A 19,869-nucleotide genomic window follows, 5' to 3' on the forward strand; every position below is an offset into this window, starting at 1 on the left:
GTATTTAATTTGCCAAAGATTGCACCAAAACCATCGTGCACGAATATGAATAACCTGGTTCAGTATGCAAAACTAAAGGCGAGAAGTTAGTTTGAACCGCGAATCGAAAGACCGAGAATTTTTTTGGGTTGCAGCAATCAATCCTCAGATTTTCTTTATGGCTGCGGTCGGACACGTACGCATAGCTCCCATCAGAGCCCCATACTCGAGTCGTTGCAGTTTGCACATTGCCCTGTAGTACATAAAACTATCCCACGAGAGCGCCGTATGTTACAAAAGTTCTGATCATCAAGTTGTATAACCACCTGATGGTTCTTAAATCAAAATCCTCCGACTTGCCAAAGAATTAACAGCAGGCCCACAGTGCTTTGAGAAGATAAGAATTCCAATTTATTTGATTATTACAAAACCCAGTCAATTTACCTCACTAGATAATTCCACGGTATGTATGCCAATATAGTGTGCAAATAATGACCTTGTACCTTCTTAAAAGAAAGGAACGATAGACCTCTGGGGATTTATACTAAGAACAATGCCAAAACACCATTTGAGGACCGATTGAAGACCAGTAGGAAAATTACATTCTTATTTGTTAAGTTCGACCAGAAGTTTTTTAAAAATAAACTTAAAAGCATCGACGAGCTGAATTGATTAAGCCATACAAGCAAAACAGATTTTTTCACTTATTCATACTATCGATTAAAATTGATTTTATGACTTGGTTTTTAGTCATAACTCATAAGAGCACTCAATTTAGTAAGTAAGTTCTTGGAAGTATAGCCAAATTAAGAATATTTATATTAACATTTTGACTGCCTCCCCCCATTTCCCCCAAAATTTAAAAACTTATTTTTAAAGCTAGAGCATTTTGATTTGGTATATAAACATGTTAATGCCCTATTAATATGCTCAAGCGAAAGAAGCAGCGCTACCGCTGCGTTAGTAGCGCAGTTAGCGTATTGTACAAAAATGCATCTTCAAGAACCTGCATAATTATTTATTATTATTATTTATTAATTTAAATTTGACTTTATTTTATGGTTTACAGAATTAAAATTCCTATAAACCAAAATATTATATTGAGTGAAGTGCATACGCAATTTTATACTCCATGACACTTGACTATGAAGTTCTTAATTGGTTTTTTCTTATCCTGTAAAATGTAGTATTATACTATAAAATATATATCAGCATTTTGGTCCGTCTTGCAGTCGAATTGTACTTTCGTTTGAAAAGCAATTTTTTTCGCCGATAAATTATATATGTACATGGACACATATAAATTGTAGAAAATCGTAATCTATACATAGAATAGGATTCCCTGGTTAAATGACACTGACATCGCACAATCCAAACCGTAAGAGCTAGGAAGCTAAATTTCACCCTGCGGTTACCACCTTAGCCGAATTTATTCAGCAGGGGAAAATTTGTGGTTATGGTTATATGAAACATTTTTATTTATCATCCGATCGGATTTTAAACTCATTTTTGAGGAACTTTGTGAAAATTCATTGGATACATGTTTTACACGTTAAAGAACAATCGACCGCCCTGTGTGAAAAAGGACGAAAAAAAAATAAATTCTCATACAACTCAGTAAACTTTGAATTAAATTTAGAAAACGTTCCACCTTTTCTCTGTACTCTAATCAATTCCAATTGTTTTTTTTTTAATTTTATTTGTAATTGTTTATAGCTTTCCGATTCCTTGCTCCGATAAGAATATTCTTGTATGCATAAGAAAACTATAAGAATTAAGTGCGATTCGAAAACGGGTACAGGGTATCGCCTACTCGTGCACACTCAACTATTGCATTCTTGATATTCTAGATGTATTCTGATTTCAATGTCTCAATTTGAGTGTGAGCCAAAAGTTTCCTACCATATGCCGCGACACTTGCAGAGCTCAACATCATCCGAATGATTACCAGGGAAAATACGAAATGAAAAATTTGCATTCTGTGTTGCCTTCTCTATCTCTCAACGCAATAAATAATATTCTCTGGCACTGTCGTCGGCGAGACCTCTCATTTTCATGGCTCGTGTAGTGGATGACACACCGAGTGGTGAGCAAAGAGTTGACGTCGACGATGTGGCGAGAAAAGATTCAATATATTGATACATTCATTCATTTGAGTTTTAGTTTTAGTCAACAACAAATTGTGCGAGTAGCAACGACAGCCGACGACAATAACAATCAAATAAGTATATTTCATATACATATGTAGCAACTTGGTTTTGCGAAGTGGTTTTTTCGTGTTTCAAACCTCAGCAAAAGTCTTTCGACAACATAGCTCAACAATTTCGACAATTTTTGTGTTTTCTTTAATTTTAGCAACACAGTTGCATGTTTTTTTACCATTGTTTTATTTTATTAATTCAATTTCGAAAGTTTGAGTACTGAAATTTCACTGGTAAGCTTCATGTTTGTTAAATGAATAGATAATTTCAATATCTGGCATTTTGAAAATAGAATTCACTTGCGGAATATATAAAATAAATTTCTTATAATGGTCACACAACGGTGCTTTATAACAACTAAACCTTCTGTTAAACGTTTTAATGGGAGCTATTAAACTTTGATGTATTTCTCAAATGTAAGGACCACAATGAACCTTGTAATTTTTGAGTTTGGCCAAGTTGTCTAAAATAACAAACTAAACAAAACTCAACTTTCGACCAATAGTTCTCAAGAGAGTCTTCCGATCCTGGTAAATCAAAAAATAAAGAGCCCACAGCAAAAACATGGATTCATGAAAATTCTTAAGTTTGTCCCAAAAGGAGAAATTGTTTTAAAGGGAAATAACTATGAACCAATTATGTCATAAAAACAATTCAATTGTGCAATCTTTTTTCCTGGAATCCATTAAAAGGGGCACCGCTGTCATTTAATCCCTGAACATTTGATTTAAAACAGAATTGATCGATGTATCCAATAGGTGAAGCTACTTTCCGAGTTGAAATTTTCTAACTTTTACAGTCTACTACAAATGATAAGAACAAATGTGCAACCTTGAAAACACACACATTTGAAAGATGTTAATTGATACTCAACGCATGAAATTTAATTTTTATTTGGACCCTAAGGTCAACAAAATTGGTTCATACTTAAATAAAAGTGTATTAATTTTAATGAAGAATATATTGAAAGATAACGCAATTATCGATGACAAGCGAGTATAAGTACTATTGTCGAGAGAGTACTGATCGGCTCTGTAAAATACTATTAGTATCTATCTTAAAATACATTTATAAATACACAAAAATATACAAAAGCAAACATGCTGTATATTTTAGACAGTGACTGTGCTGTTTCACGGCCCACTAAGGAAAAAATGTATTTATATAGCTTCTCTGAGTTTATTGTCCGATCATTATAAAAAGGCTGAGCAAAAACAGATAAATAAAAAAACTTTGCTATTTTTGGAGTTTTAGATATAGCCTAATAACCCGGCACATTTGATGCACATGTAAGACCGTAAAAATAGCCCATATTGTGCTGCTGCGTAATGTTTTCGATTCAATTTTCACAATTGGCGTACATACAAAAGCAATTTGAGAATAGGTAGACGCAATTCACCAATTCAAACTTGCGAATATGTAGTCTCATTGCAGAAATTGTAAAAGAATCGCCTCCAACACATATTAATTTAGAAATATTATAAAGATAAAACTGCACGTACAAATTAAAGAAAGATTAACAAATAAGATATTTTTTTCCGAAAATGTAATTTACTTACTTTTGAACAGCGGCCAAATACGCAATGTATCTGGGCATTCTAACAAAAAACAAAGTTTAAAATCTAGAAATAAAGCTAAAAAAAATTTAGGCTGGTTGCTTTTATGCAAACCCGATTGAATGTAACACTATAAACATACAACTAAAAACACTTTTTTGTTTGCTTATTGACAATTAAAACATGTTAATACCCGCAATCAATAAGCTGACTCACTGCGTGCCGAAGCTCTCTGTTTTAAAACTATCGTGTTTTTGCTGTCGGCAGTACATCTGCCATAGAAATGATCGTTCAAAAATAAAATTTTGTATTTTCTGAACCCGTTGAAAATGAGTAAAAAGGGTATTATGGTTGTGTGCAAATGTACGTAACAGGCAGAAAAGCATCTCATAGATTATATATATTCTTGATCAGCATCAATAGCCAAGTCGATATAGCTATGTCCGCCCATCTGTACGGCCGTATGTATGAGCGCGTCGATCTCAGAACCTATAAGAGCTATAGATTCGGAATTTTAAACGTAGGTCTTCCGAGTCCCGCCCAGTACAAGTTTGCTTAAGATAATCAATAACTGACACGTTTCAAAAAAATCGATAAAAATCAATATCGAAAACCTGTTTTTTCAGCCAATATCTTCATGTAGCTTCGATGGGATGGGACAGCTAGAAGAAAAATTGGTAGCCATTCATTTTCTGCAGATCAGGATAAGCGTCGACTTCGGTTTTGTTTGGATGCAAAAACTGGAAATTCAGAAATTCTAAAAACTTGGCAAATTTGCAGCCCCCCAGTACCACACAATAGGAAATACGTTCGTGATTAACTTCACGCTTTATTGTCAGGTTTTGTAAAATGTGCAAGGCCTACGGTTGGCATCTAAATGTGTGTAAAAACTATAGCCCAAGACAATACCTTTTAAAATGTTTTATTTTTTATTTTTGGGCAACCGGGGGAGTGTCCAAAAATTAAATATTTTGGTTCTGTGTCCACCAGGGAGTCTACATACCAAATTAAGTGTCTTTAGCTCGTACCACCTCTGAAATATGCTCAAAAATATTATCTGAAATATTATACAAACGGGAAAAATTATTAATGCTGTGAAACAATCTCGTGCGGGCACTAGTAGGACCTTCTTTCAAAATTTTTCTAGCTCTTTTGAGATCGGCGCGTTCATACATACGGATGGACGACAGACGGGAGGACAAAATAGTTTTTCATACAGCTTTATTCTTCACCGATCGTTCCAATGGCAGCTGTATGATTTCGTCGTCTGATGTTAATGAGCTTTCGCTTATAAGTATGTAAGGACCGTAGTGGTTAAGATATCTTAATAAACAACATTTTTAAGACAGATAAGTTCTTATTCTCTTTAGAAACATTTTAAAAAATATGACAGTCAGATTATGTTAAGGTCAGATTAATATATGCTGGATAGGAACTATATTTGCAAGGGTACTAGCTAAGAGGCTTCGTAAAAACGATTGCAGTTGCTTGTGAAAAACAACAAGTGCAAAAGTACTTGAACATATGAAACCTTAAGAACTTAAGTATATTTATATTATGCATACTGTTTAAATAATTTTTATTTTAACAGGCTTCTTAGGCAATCTTCTGTCGAAAGGCCTGAAAACCAATCAATTGGTTGTTAATACCGATGAAAAAACATTGAGACCAATTGCACGATTGAAGGAACCGCGGGATTTATTCGCCCTGCCCAAGGAAAAGGATAATGATTGCTCACAGCAGGCCCCCAGATGGCCTGTTGAATGCCAGGTGAGCTATCGAAGAATATTTATCCATTCACAGTATCTAACAGGTAAAAGTTTCGAACTTAATACTTTTAACTAGCTGCTTAAAAGTAAATATTGATTATTTTTATAAGTAAAGGTAGAAAAATAAAAATGTGAGCAGCTCGTCTTTAAAGGCATTTTAAGAACCTTTCAGATCCATCACTAGCAAGTTTCGCTAACTAATAAACACCTTACCAGTTCGGAGCTTAACACGACTTGCAAAGCGAGCAAACCCGCAATCCAACTTCCACCTTTTGTTTGTACCAGGTTTTTTCTAGAATGCTGTTATTATGCCGCGTCTAGGTCCGCAGCCTCGTCTAAAAATCTTTCAAGGTTAATATTAATATATTAATATTAATTAACAATTATGATATAATGCTTAATACCATACATAGGTTTTTTTATACAGACCCTTATTAGTTTCATTTTTCCTACCTATGTATGTATATAGTAAATACTTAATGTATAACACTGTCTGTGGCGGTAAGCTGAATACATAATATACATTTAACATTTTTTGTTTAACTTTGGGAAATATAAAAGTAAAATAATCGGATTTCAATATTACTTTTTCTGGCCCTAATAATCTCAGGGATTTACTCAAAAAACCGTGACTATTAGTCGATATTTATCAATTTCAGGAAAAGCTATCGATTGGTTTAAATAAGCTTGCATGAAAATAGTGAAAGTAGGTCAAAAAAGGTAGTCAAAATATTTCAGATATTCTGTAACACTAACATATAATGTGAGTGGCGTTGTCACGCCAAGGCAAACCTGGATACAGACAGAGATGGACCCGAGTCGGGTTTCTAACATGAACCACAATTTGGAAACTCCCACGCAAGTAACTTATGGAAATTTATCGTATCCAATCTTGCTTGAAGCGCGCTTAAAATAAGTTATCAATTTAATTTATACTTTAATAATATCAAAATTATAAAATACTAACAGCCTGCCTCGGCTTCGCACGGGTTAATAGGAGCAGTGGATCAGAGTGAACACTTACTGCCGAAATATTTTGGAAAATACAGATACTGATCGATAAAGTAGCTAAATGATATAGTGCGCCGACCCGGCCAGTTCCGACACATATATAAATAACAAGTTAGAGTGCTCCAGTCAGGAGTGCCCTTCATCTACAAACACCATGTGAGGCTCGCGCTACGCTCTCGTTTGCCTTAATATTAGTAAAAATATATTTGAAAAAAAACATGTATTCGCTGTGACTCTGTTGAGCTCGTAACTACCTTTAACCGACCGAACTGCTTGCGTCGCCTCAAACCTCATAGCCATACCAGAAATGACATTTAACGAACAAAGATAGCTATAAAATAAAAGATAAGTGATCTGTATATACTATTCTAGAAGCAAAATAAGATAACTCTAGCTATCAAAACCTTAGAGATTTGCTTAAAAAACAGGTATCGAAACGTATTCTGCTTGAAAAGGGAAAGTTGTCGAAAACGAACTCGAACTGTGCAGGCACTAAACCTATGTTAAAAGTTCAAGTGTATTGGACGGATATGGTTAGATCTACACGGCTATTGATGCTGATCAAGAATATATGTACTTTATACTTTTTTTCTTTGACGTGAAAAATCATGATTTGTTTTCAATTAAAACTATAAATGTATTCATAACTTCATTAATCTTACATATGTAATTTCGAAGATGCTATTTTTTTAATGGCGGCTATATGGTTTGCCTGCAAAAAAGACGTACCTATATAAAGTTTAATGGTGGCAGATTTATAAAAGAATAGATTTTTCATGGAAACAGACGAACATGGCTACATGCAAATCAGTCAAGCCGTGTTCAAGGAATGGTCGACCATATATTGTTTTCATTAATTTTATACATAGAAGCTTTTCGTATTGAAACATGCGTATTCGTGTATCGAAACAAAAAAGATGAACCTGCTCCTAATTTTAGTACAGGTTACCGTAGTCATAAACTTTCAACTTGAACACCCTCATTTGATGTAACCGCGTATTCTAGATCTTAAATGCCAAACTGTTTTGTAAATCATGAAAAAATTCCTTCGCAGGTCATTGGGGAGCGTATTATACACATTCCTTACGTGCCAGCGCAGCCTGAACCGCTTAATGTGCCCACGGGTAATGAGCTAAAGCCACGTCCAGTTGGCGAGGAGAATGGCATTGTTGTATTTTCCTATTGTCCTATAAGTGCTGTAAACTATGTGAGTACTTCATCATATGTCGTGATACTTTTAAATATGCACCGCCGGCACATTTACTCACAACAAATTTGGGAGGGCTGCAAAAAGATTGGGGTTTTGGTGTAGCGATAACTATTGGGATACTATCCTACTTAAATTGATTTTCAACAACATAACAGGGGAGCCCAAATACGAAAACTAAGACAGAGGATAAGTCAAGCGAAGATTCAGATGACTCTTCGGATTCCAGGAACGAATTCATACCTCTCAGTCGGAGGCTGACGCTTCATTCAGGCAAAAATCAGCTGAACAGCGTGTCTAGCCTATTAAATAGGCTAGGTGACATCTCGACAAGCAACTCTCAGGACGATGACGATGACTGCAATACAAGTGGAGATGGTAAGGAGTCCCAAGAGAAAACAGACTTCCAATGTCTCATCGATTCGAAGAACAAACTGTTCGGTACTGCAACGTATGGTACAGACTCCAGCAAATTAACTATTAAAGACAACACTGGGATCAGCGATACTTGGAAGAACAATAGCATTGAGTACAAGCCCGCCTCGCCGCACTACGTGCTTAGTCAGTTTGGCAAAAAAGTTTCTAAGGGGATAATTGAGAAGATTATCGATTACGACGAAAATCCCTTAACTGGCACAGGCAGCTCCACCTCAAGCAAGGTACAAAATAAATATGCAGTTACCCCCTTTAAACTACCCAAAACAAACATTTCGCGTTTGGAGGTTGCTTTCCAAAGCAGTTCACATCAATCTTATAATGATAAGACTTCAATATCGCGCAAGAGTAACAAGGTCGGTGACACGGACGAGGACAGCGACGACGATTGCAGTACAGACATTGCTAAGGACGAGCCAAAAGTTTCCGTTAGTCGTTTGGCCGGTGGCGCTGATAAGCGTCCAAGTACCAGTTCTAGCTCTGTATCGGATACAGAAACGCTAGTCGGAGGAGAAAGCATGTGCAGGCTAGCATGTAATGATCAATGAAAATTCAAATTAGACATCAGTACGAGTCAAAATCTCAATCTCTTTGAGCCTCGCAATATTATGTTTATGGTATGAAGTTTTGACAGGATAGATTTATTTTAAAAATCTTATAGATAGATATAGGTACAAATCTTAATTCAAAATTCGTTCAACAAATTTTTTTCAGTCATGACGTGGTGGGCGTCAACAAAAAAAAATGATAGACAAACAGATTTAAGACTACCATAACTGTAAAATTATCGGTGACCACAAACATAATAGGTTTTGAGAAATTGTGATTAATGAGAACAATTCACAAATTGTGTTGTGTTTGAGTCTGAGTATTTAACTCGCGCTGTGATCTAATTTTACTTTAAAAACAATTAAAACAGTAAAATACACTCTCTACCCCCAGCAGCCACCGATGATAGAAAGCTAAAGCCATTTCCTTCGGTTCCAATACCAATTTGCACAAGAACCGTGAGCATGGCGGCAGCAGTTGCAGCTGTCGCAAGGGGGCGTCGTCGAGGCTTTGAATCAATTCCAAACGATATTGGGGTAACGCATATAAGTACTAGCACCAATACTAGCACTTATGAACAAGTTAACGATAAACCCAGTTCAGAGAATAATTTTAATGAACGGGCATCTTTTCAATCTCAACCTCTTCCCTATGATATTCCCCAAATCCAGTTCAGTCGTTCGTCGGTTGGCGGCGCAAAATACATGACGAACTGCCATCCCATGAACGCAGACGAGTCTGATAGTCTGGAGTTTGAGTCGCGCTTCGAGTCCGGAAATTTGGCTAAGGCAGTGCAAATCACGCCCACCTACTATGAGCTCTACCTACGTCCCGATCTATATACAAGTCGTTCCAAGCAGTGGTTCTACTTTCGCGTTCGACGCACTCGCCGTAACATGCTTTATCGCTTCTCCATTGTCAATCTGGTGAAGTCGGATAGCCTTTACAACGATGGAATGCGACCAGTCATGTACTCTAATTTGGGTGCTAAAGATAAAAACGAAGGCTGGAGAAGATGTGGCAATAATATTTCATATTATCGTAATGATGATGAGTAAGTGGGGGCACTTTCCCTTAATATAACGATTTAAAGACAAATTCTAAATTTCACCGCAGAAGCAACAACAATACTAATGAAGAGGATGAAGATAACTCGAGTTACACACTGACCTTTACAATTGAGTTTGAGCACGATGATGATACGGTGTACTTTGCCCATAGCTACCCGTACACCTACAGCGACTTGCAGGACTATTTGATGGAAATACAGCGTCATCCCGTAAAATCAAAATTTTGTAAGCTGCGTCTTCTCTGCCGCACACTAGCTGGAAATAATGTGTATTATCTAACCGTTACGGCACCATCCAATAATGAGGACAACATTAGGGTAAGTCACTGTAAAAGTAGCAGCTTGTTTAAAAGTGCGTTTATATTATATTACCAGCGTAAAAAATCAATTGTGGTATCGGCACGAGTGCATCCCAGCGAGACGCCATCGTCATGGATGATGAAGGGTCTGATGGACTTTATAACTGGTGATTCTACAGTAGCTAAGCGCCTACGCCACAAGTTTATCTTCAAACTGGTACCCATGTTGAATCCGGATGGAGTCATCGTAGGTAACACTCGCAACTCGCTAACGGGCAAGGATTTGAATCGTCAATATCGGACAGTTATAAGAGAGACTTATCCATCTATTTGGTATACAAAAGCCATGATTAGAAGGTAGGTGAAGGATCAACTTAACCTAACAATCCTGATCTACATTTTAAACATCTTTAGACTGATTGAGGAATGTGGAGTAGCCATGTACTGTGATATGCACGCACATTCACGCAAACATAATATATTTATATATGGCTGCGAAAACAAGCGTAACCCAGAGAAGCGGCTTACCGAGCAAGTTTTTCCGTTAATGCTGCACAAAAACAGCGCCGATCGGGTATGTCTGATGTTTCTTGTCAGTTGAGTTCTTTCTTTGTGAATCTAAATATTTTCTTCATCAGTTCTCGTTTGAGAGCTGTAAGTTTAAGATACAACGGAGCAAGGAAGGGACAGGACGCATTGTTGTTTGGATGCTGGGCATCACGAACAGCTACACAATTGAGGCCTCTTTTGGCGGCTCTTCGTTGGGCTCGCGTAAAGGCACCCACTTTAACACACAGGTAAGATTTTGGTGAGATCCATTGTAGAGCAAAAAATAGTTGATTTCATTTTTCAGGATTATGAGCATATGGGGCGCGCATTTTGTGAGACTTTATTGGACTACTGTGATGAAAACCCGAACAAAGTAAAACGACATGCCAAATTATTTAAGCAAATCAAAAAGATAAGAAAACGCGAGAAACGCGAACAGAAAGCATTGAAATTACAAAAAATGGCCGATCAGGGATGTATTATAAGCAAATTAAAAGTCAAACGTTCTGTGGAGAGAAGTGTCTCCTAGGAATGTCTTTTACTCACTACACGTATGCATAGTCACACATCCCAAAACATACCGCAGTCAACCGCTTTTTATTAAATTGGTAAAAATATGTAATTGTGTTGTAATTGTGTTGCTGTTGTGCTGATTATTCCCGACACAACATTATGTAAACAAAATTGAGAAGATACTACGCGAGTAAAGCAATGGCTTAAACCAGAGACTTATTTCCATCTAAAAATGAGTTATGTTGCCAAATTATGAATTTGAATGCTATCTATCGCTAATCGCCGTTTTTAATATTTTATTGAACTCACTGATTAAAAGTTACCATATATATATACTTTATTATAAGCACACAGCACCGACAGGCACATAAGTCATACTACTCAATGTTTTATTTCATATATAAATTAAGTAGTATTGTTGTAGCTCGCAAATAACTTGCAGTACACTGTAAAAATATTTGTCTAAATAAAACAATTGACGTAGTTAGACGCTATTTTATATTTGTATGTTTTCAGCTAGCTTTACAAACTATATCAAAACTTATTAATTTTAAATTTACATAATGTTTACATTCCTTTATTTCGGCTTTTTTTATATTTTCACTAATCCTAATGCATTAACATTTACAATAGATTTTAAATTTACTCAAACAACAGGAAAGACTACGCTCTAAAATAATCGAAAGACTGATGCGCGAAGGCTCAAGCGCCGACGAACCATTAAACATACCGCTATCCGATTACTCAAGGTAGGTATGGTTTCCCTACAATATCAGCATAGGCAGCTGATATTAAAACATATATGCGAGCACGTATGTAAGTCGGCCTAAATCAGAGGTTTTTTAACTTATTTAGTCTACACCTACACATTGCATTCTTGACTAACTTTTATAGTCAGATGTTTATCGGATGCAAAAGTGTATTTACCTAAATAAGTTTCTCTGGTTTTGTAGGGAATGGGGGAGGATGTGACCTGAAAGTTAAAAATTTGTACATGGGTTAAGGGGTTTAATGATTTTTTTTTTGCAAATTTATGTAACACTGTAGATAAACCAAAGACAATATAAACACTAACATGAGTATCGCCATACAACAAAATGCTTCTATGCAGCTTGCTTTTTTGAAATTTGAGAACGAAAACGAAATCAGTATCATTGCGCTCTCACAGCCGAAAAAGCGAAAAGTTAAAAATAGAATGTATTCTGCGCTTCGGCTCTATGAGAGCCATGCAAGCAATTATGTTTGTATGTGTGTTAGTATACATACATATCAGCATATTTGAATGTGTTGTTATTCACAGCTCTGGCTTTAGCTGGCAAAGTAATCAATTTTGTTAGTTTTCTAGCGCTGATCATGCACCTATCCTAAATTTGTATTCACATACGAATGCATGCTGTGTACTTTTTAAAGTAGTCGCAAATATTTACATTCTTTAAATTAAATCATTAATTATTTATTATTATTTTTATGTTATTAAAAACTAAGAGTGCCAAAAAAATCAAATAGGGTAAATTAAATACGTCGGTAGCTAGTTCGACCGGCGGAGTAAAAAATAATTTCAACAAAAAAAAAATTGATAAAATTAATTTTTGGAAACACACAATTTGCGCTCTAATTTCATTGCTTTATTTCTTGAAAATTATAATAATTTAATTAATAAGTTAATTTAGAATTTATATAAATATTCGCATCGATTTTCAAAACCTCAGTACACAACATGCATTCATTTGTGAATACAAATTTGAATAGGTCGTGCATGATCAGCGCTAAAAAACAAAATTTATTTCTTCACCACCCAAAGCAAAGGCAGTGAATAACAACACATATACATATACATATTTTGATATAGTTATGCATGCATAATTCACACATACAAACATAGGTGCTTGCACGCCATTGGCTGAACAAGAACTTCTCTCGAGCATACACTGTCCAAATACAAAATTGAAATAAATCTATGTGTGATATTTTCTTAACATAGTTATTGCACAAGTTGCGCCTTGTAAAAAAATTATTTTATTCTTAAATTTTCCTGTAAAGTTAATCGTTAGTATCTAGGGTAATGTATCATTTAAATAAAGCATGCATTTCATGGATAAAGCCAAAGTACTTTGCGTCGATCGTAAGTTTAAAACTTTTCGCTCAATGTACTTCGAAAACGAAGCGACGCAAAGTACCATCGACCAGCTTTGCTGAAGGCAGGCTGGCGACGAACTTCGTTGCTCGTGTCAGCATCAGCAAACCGCGACTACGGCATTCGCTCTTCTGAACGAACAGCAGTCGGCTGCCTTGTTGTGTGAAGTCGTAAAGGCCAGATAGGAAGCCAGGCTAGAAATTTTTCTTCGCATGCAAATGTATGGGCGTTACTCATCTTAGTGTTTATATTGCCTTTGGTTCTATGAAGCCACAGATCGGGGAAGAATTTATTCTCCAGGAAAACGCTCCTTGCCACAAGGCGAAAATTATTACCACATTTTTAAAAAAAAGTTGGGGTGGAAACACTAGATCCTGGACAACTGAAAGTCCAAATTTGATCATTATTGAACCGCCGATCTGAGTAACACAAGGGACGAAACGATCACTGTGGTCACATAAAAGTAGAAAAGGATTCCATTAAGATTCAAAGATTTTTTGGGCTAAGTTTTGTCCGAGTTGCTTCAAACTTATTTTGAAAGCTCTACATACGCGTTTAACGAAAAAGTTTTTCAGCGATTTGGGAAATTCCACCCGCAACAGTGGTAAATTGGCGGAAAACAATTATATGAAAGTTATTTGCTTTCCGTCCGATCAGTTTCAAAATTATTTTGAAAGCATTTTGAAAAAAAGTATTTCATACGTCCACGGGCAAGGCCGGGTTATACCCGTTAGTATAAATATATATACAGTACGACCTCGCTCAACGCAACCCTCGTTACACGCAACTCCTCGATTATTGCAGCACCCGATTTCTTAACATTGTAGAAACAGCTGCTCAGAAAAGTATAAAAGTAAAAAAGTACAGACCACAATTTCTCAATTTTTCAAAAAATTAATAAAGTAAAATGAAATCCATGCTTTGAACACAGAACTATTCGATTTTCTTTAATTTTAATGGTTAGCAAAGGCATCTCCTTTTGGAAATAGGTCTCGTGGCCAACAGAAAATGTTCCCTCGGTTTTTGCAACCACCTCAGATTTCGCAATTGGTCAAATTTTAATAGGTTGCGTTGAGCGAGGTCGTACTGTTTGAACCATATTTCATAGTAAATACACTAAACTTGGTGTTTCGGTTCTGGTATAGTATGTACTTATTTAAAATTTCACTTTTTAAATACCTTCCGCTTTGCCCCACTCACTTTCAATATCTATGCCTTTAATAATGTCATAAAGTTTGGACTATAAACTTCGGTACTATTTAAGAATACATTTCCCATAGTAAAATGCTGACAGCTGAGATAGCTGTATGTTCACTCTTTGCACAATGGGTGGCAAGTGTTGTTTTGTAGGATTATTGTTTCATTATTGTTTCTTAATGTGCGATTTACGTTAAAATGTCGGTTTTTTTTTTAAATATATATAACAGGCAAAAGGCAACAATTAAACACCTTGAAGTATATACATAGGACGTATTTAGGCGCTTTTATCGTCTGCCCATATTTAGGAACGTGTGGCAGAACGTAGAAGAGCTAGAGACTTGAAATTTTGAACTTAGGTCCTCTTAGTGCCCGCGTAGAACGTGTTTGTTTCCGCCTGCTTAACACTAGTCATAAATTTTGAAATGTAGCTTCTAGAATAGAATAAGCAAATCAAGTATCGTGTCATTTTATGGATAACACTACCCCCTCCTCCATCGGTGCTCTTTGCATGTGCTGCTATTTAAGTGGTTTTTTTTACGTTAACTCAAGTCATGTTATGGCTGAGGTATGAGGCGATGGCAAGCCAGCGCTTATTGCGAGGTGCATTTGGTGTTGAGTATTCCCTAGTCAGGCGAAAGCTGGAGTCTTTCTAATTAGTGCTCGTTTGAATATTTGTGTGTTGAACATAAAAACGTGTGCAGTTTACAATTAAATCAACTTAATGCGTATTTAATCGAAACATCATTTAATATAGTCGCCTCTGCTCGACAAGCATATAATTTATTTTCATTGAGAAAAAAAAACCGATTGACAGCGGCACATAATACAATACAATCGCAATTGCAACCCTGTTGATATAATTCAATAAATACGACTATTAATGTGTGTGCGCACACGCTTACACAGGTTCTTGCAATTTGCGGTAGCTGCCGCAAACACGTCGTTTATTAAGTTGATTTATAGCTTTGAGGTAGTAGCGGGGAGGTGGCGTTAGCTATAAGATTAAAGATACTTGCTTGAACACGGAGCAAGTTAACGATTATCGAAAACAAATTCGTACTGCGCGAGATCTAGACGGACCTATGTTCAATTCTAATTATCTAGCTCATAGATTCTGAGATCCTTACGTTCATACATGACGGACGGAGAGTCAGACGGATATGGGTAGATCGACGCGGCTATTGATGCTTATCAAGAATATATGTATATACTTTGTCATTTGCACAAACACATTGCCCTTGCCTGCATAAATATGGTTGGTTATAATTTATGAAACCGGAGCAGCCGAATATAGATTTGACGAAAACGATTCTTAGGCAAATTATAGGTGCCAGTTTTCGTAATCAGTACCGCCAAAGTTAAAGCATCGAATGAATAATGTTGAAAATGTAAGAGGTACCAAAGTTGTTTGAGTAATTCGCACCACCTTCCAACAGATAATAAAATGCTATATATATATATATATATATATATATATATATATATATATATGTATATAGATAAAAGATTGGATTGGTTATAGTTTTCAACAAATTTTAACAACGATTTCATAGCTTTGCGGGTACAACACATATAATAACAAATCTTCCGCTTTTAATTTTACACTTTAGCGACGAGGGAAACTGCAGTTCTAGTTCCGACAATGAAGGCAAACATTCAATAACAGCATCTGATCTAGAAGGTCCTTGCTGTGCGCCTATACGCGCGCCGCCCAGTTCGCCTGAGATCATGCATGAGATTCGTAAGGTAAGTGTGGCTCACATATATTTTGTTAAAAACACGGCTCACAGCACAACCGATACGTTCGCCCACTGCCAATAGTTTCGTGTACGCCGAATGCACAAGGTGATGCATGTTTTGGACCAAATATACTTCTCACCTGTTCTTCAGAGGAAATTCAAGGCACTGGCGCGGCTTAAGCGTCGCCGCCACAAATTGGGATGCAAGATGGTCTGTCCCAGGCGTGCGACTGGTGGTGGAGGTGGACAAATTTCACCGCGCGGTAATGTCGAGAGACTTGTGAACGGCGAAACGCCAGATCGCGCTCAGATAACGATCAAGACGCCACGCCAGTCGCCTGACTCCGAAAGTTCTGAGAGCAACGGATCTCAGTCCTCAGATTTGTTGACGGATGCTAGCAACGATGTCAATCAGACTGGTAAACAGTCTTCCCGTAAGCGCAGTAAAAAAAAGAAACACCTGTCCACAGAAAAGTGCAAGACTAAAGCATTAAACCGCAAGATGCGTATCGACCGCAATTTGCGACTTTGGCTGGCCAACCGACGTATTTTTATTTTTCGCCGAAAAAAGGTACATTTAAGAACAACAGTCCACCTCACAATACTACAACGAATATTTCTTCGGCATGCCGAAGCCTACAGTTGCTTGCATTATGTTGCGCTTACTGCTCTAGTTTCCATTTGTTTTGAAAGCAAGAAGTTATTGTGAATCTAAAGCAAACATAAATAGTAAGAGCAATATCAAACCAAATAACCATAAATATCTAATAAACATATTAACACAATATACAATGTACATACTGTACTAACAAATTGCTGTAACTTAATAGCTTACTGCCAATATAAAATATATATAACTTTTGAAGGGTACACGCGTGTTTCCTATATTTCAGAATCGCCGGCAGCGTGTTCGAAGTAAGCCTGTTAAAAAGCGCGGCGAATTGGTGCGCACTGCGCTTGATTTGCCAACGACTGATCCGGGATCTGATTTGCATTTTTCTACAGACGATGAGGAACTTTTCTCAGCTGGTAACGTTACATTTGGAGCAGTGGCTCCACTTCGTCACACTCTACTCCAGAGCGAGTTGCAGCGCCGCTATATCGAAGAAATTGGTGACTTGGTTGTCCAAAAACCGAAGTCTGGTTACATGCCACCAGAATTGATCGTGACAACACCCTCCAAGAGCACCGGGCCAGGCGGAGTTAAAAGGTTAGACGTCTACAAACTGACGCCTAGTACAGCGCCCGAGCAGCAAGGCAGTCAGCACAGCCAGACTAATGCCACAGGTGCTCGACGTACATATTCCTGGCACAATCTCAACCAAGATAGCAGCCGTGTTAGGCCCAACTTTATCAACGAATCAAAGCCAGCTGTGAGGATTCATAAGACACCACCGCGACGGTAAGTGCTACAATTTCAAGTACCCTTAATTACCTAAGCCTATTCTTACTGCAGCAGTGTACACAGCAACCTAATCTCACTTGGCCCTCAAAGACATGGCACTGAAAGTCATGCTAACGACCTGCATGTAAAACTCTCAATGAAACGAAAAATTTGGACAGGAGCGCATGGCGACCCCGACGTCCGACCGTTTGCTTGGTACAAAGGACAGGCCAAGACAAATGCTCACATGGCAACCGTAATGGCTACGGCAGCAGCGACTGCAGCGCTTCGGGGCTCTGGAGGAGGCAACAAGGAACCGTTGACATCGGCAGCGGGATCGTCAACAACTACAGCAACTGTGCCACCCCCCTATGTAGGGGCGCCGCGCAGATCCCGCAAATTGGAGCAGGTGGATTTATTTAAGTAAGTTAGAGAGTGTATTTCAGTTTCCCGAAAAATGTAAACATACCTTTTGTAGCGCATGTTCACAAAAACTATTACTCTGGCAGCAAGAGCATAAGAAAATACAGCCGTCAAACACACGCCTAATGGGCGGGACTAGCGCCAAGCTTGAGTATCCGCAGATCCCCATACGCGTTTGCAAACCAAGCAAGAGCACCAGAACAGCTAGTGGTAACGCTATCAATGTATCTGGCGTAGCTGGTAAGAGTAAGCGCAAATCCAGTATGATTAAAATTGCTGAGACGACGCAGCTGGTTACAAGCTTTTCGCGGACTCATAGCAGTGCTAGAGGCTCCGTCAACTTTGCTGTACAGAAACATCAACAAATGACTCAGATGCAACGCCTGATTTTGAAAACTCAACCAGGCAGCGGTACAGAACACGCTCAAACAGCATCTGTCAGTGGAATGCAACACTCTGCTGGACGCACATCTAACAAGTTCAAGGCTAGTGGCCTAGTCGTCACGGCGGTCCAGCAGGATTCAGGAGGTGGTGGTGGGGTTTCGAGACGAATGCGTCATGCTGGTGGGTCGCTTATAAAGAGTGGCAGCAGCGGAATCGCCACTGGCGCACACAACATGCTACAATATCGCAATACTAACACATTGCCAGCAAACAAATCTGTTGCAGGGATTTCCCTAGACACAGTCAGCCTTGTACGGAAGGTTAAAACGAAGTTGAAAAAGCGAAAGTCCCGCACGGTAGCGAATGTTGCTACCAAGTGAAAGATAGCTGAAGCAGTGAGATTCCCGGACATTCCTCGACTCCATAACCGACAACATCCCCTTATCAAAATCTTTCATGTATTTGTATGTGAATTTGTTTTTAAACCAAATTTTAGTCAAATTTGAATTTGTTAAGGAAATAATGCACAACGATGTGTGCAATTTTGACCAATTAGGAAAATGTGAAAACATAAATGTAGCAAAATTTATGGGGTACTAAAATTCCCCTAAGTATAGGCATTGCGTATAATATCCATATTTTGTATCAAGTATTGAATATTCAATGATTAATTTTTGGCCGCCATTTCTTAAAAATTTCGCAATAAAAATTAATGTTTTGATCTAACAGTTTGTTATTGGAATCTCGGATAGGGAATTTAATTTAGATTAATATAATGCCTAAAATGACAATTACTTGAAAACTCAGCAGCTGTTTTATCAAGCAATGCGGTTTTGACACAAATCTAAGCTCAAATGGTCACAGAATAGGCAAGCAATAGAGATTGGAAAACTAGGGTTTGATCTTTTTACATACCCTGTTCGCCCCGTATCGATTTATACAAGATTCTGTTTTAAATGGTGCGTAACTTAAATTTAATTCAATTTAGGTAAATATAAAGTGATAGTAAACAAAATGCCTAAAAATGACGGTGCGCTCTCACCGTGCTGATTACAGATGTTTATATCGGACCTATATTTCGATAAGAACTACAAACACATAGTGCGTTCTTACTATGGATGCATCTACATTCACATCCAAAATCAGTAAGAGGGGAAACGCAGGTGTTTGATATTAGCGATATCTTTATAATGTTGTGACACTAACTATACAATGCATAGACATGTCAAACAGCGGAATAATCGGATACCGATAAATCGTCAATGACTGAGCCCCATGGGTGTCCGCGACCATTTTAGTGTGCCCAGACAAAGTAAGACTGCTGAGAGTGGCAGCCGAACGCCGGCCTCGAAAGCCGAACGTTCAGTATGAAGCCGCATCTCGCTCAGCGCACAACGTCGCTGCGGCTGATGCTATTTCTTAATATATGTATGTTAGTTGTAAATCCTTACAGCCCAAATACATATGT

The 19,869-nt window shown here is 37.6% G+C and overlaps 2 protein-coding genes across 9 annotated transcripts in view; one reads left to right on the forward strand and one right to left on the reverse strand.

The window, feature by feature from the left end:
* The window catches only part of Nna1 (Nna1 carboxypeptidase), a 34,581-nt gene extending 15,454 nt beyond the window's left edge, over positions 1 to 19,127 (forward strand). The window contains exons 2-17 of one of the 8 annotated variants that reach the window (XM_064695602.1): positions 5,328 to 5,506; positions 7,571 to 7,723; positions 7,882 to 8,692; positions 9,101 to 9,243; positions 9,379 to 9,761; positions 9,824 to 10,094; positions 10,152 to 10,432; positions 10,490 to 10,649; positions 10,714 to 10,872; positions 10,929 to 11,094; positions 11,769 to 11,886; positions 16,082 to 16,217; positions 16,293 to 16,781; positions 17,104 to 17,612; positions 17,667 to 18,017; positions 18,073 to 19,127. In XM_064695602.1, the coding sequence (XP_064551672.1) occupies positions 5,328 to 5,506; positions 7,571 to 7,723; positions 7,882 to 8,692; positions 9,101 to 9,243; positions 9,379 to 9,761; positions 9,824 to 10,094; positions 10,152 to 10,432; positions 10,490 to 10,649; positions 10,714 to 10,872; positions 10,929 to 11,094; positions 11,769 to 11,886; positions 16,082 to 16,217; positions 16,293 to 16,781; positions 17,104 to 17,612; positions 17,667 to 18,017; positions 18,073 to 18,781 (5,018 nt within the window). In that variant the 3' untranslated portion in view covers positions 18,782 to 19,127. Of the gene's footprint in view, positions 1 to 5,327; positions 5,507 to 7,570; positions 7,724 to 7,881; positions 8,693 to 9,100; positions 9,762 to 9,823; positions 10,095 to 10,151; positions 10,433 to 10,489; positions 10,650 to 10,713; positions 10,873 to 10,928; positions 11,095 to 11,768; positions 11,887 to 16,081; positions 16,218 to 16,292; positions 16,782 to 17,103; positions 17,613 to 17,666; positions 18,018 to 18,072 lie in introns of all 8 variants that reach the window. The other 7 variants (XM_064695597.1, XM_064695595.1, XM_064695599.1 and 4 more) reach the window with 7 other exon arrangements.
* Nadsyn (NAD synthetase) overlaps positions 1 to 19,452 on the reverse strand; it is a 44,113-nt gene extending 24,661 nt beyond the window's left edge. Inside the window, exon 1 of the mRNA XM_064695604.1 lies at positions 19,317 to 19,452. The gene's annotated coding sequence lies outside the window, so the exon portion shown is untranslated. The remainder of the gene's footprint in view (positions 1 to 19,316) is intronic.
* Positions 19,453 to 19,869: the final 417 nt, after the last annotated feature.

Source organism: Drosophila montana, unplaced genomic scaffold (assembly GCF_035044405.1).
Source record: "Drosophila montana isolate Dmon_TW-CO22-7 unplaced genomic scaffold, ASM3504440v1 contig_3832_1, whole genome shotgun sequence".
Classification (NCBI taxonomy): Eukaryota; Metazoa; Arthropoda; class Insecta; order Diptera; family Drosophilidae; genus Drosophila; species Drosophila montana.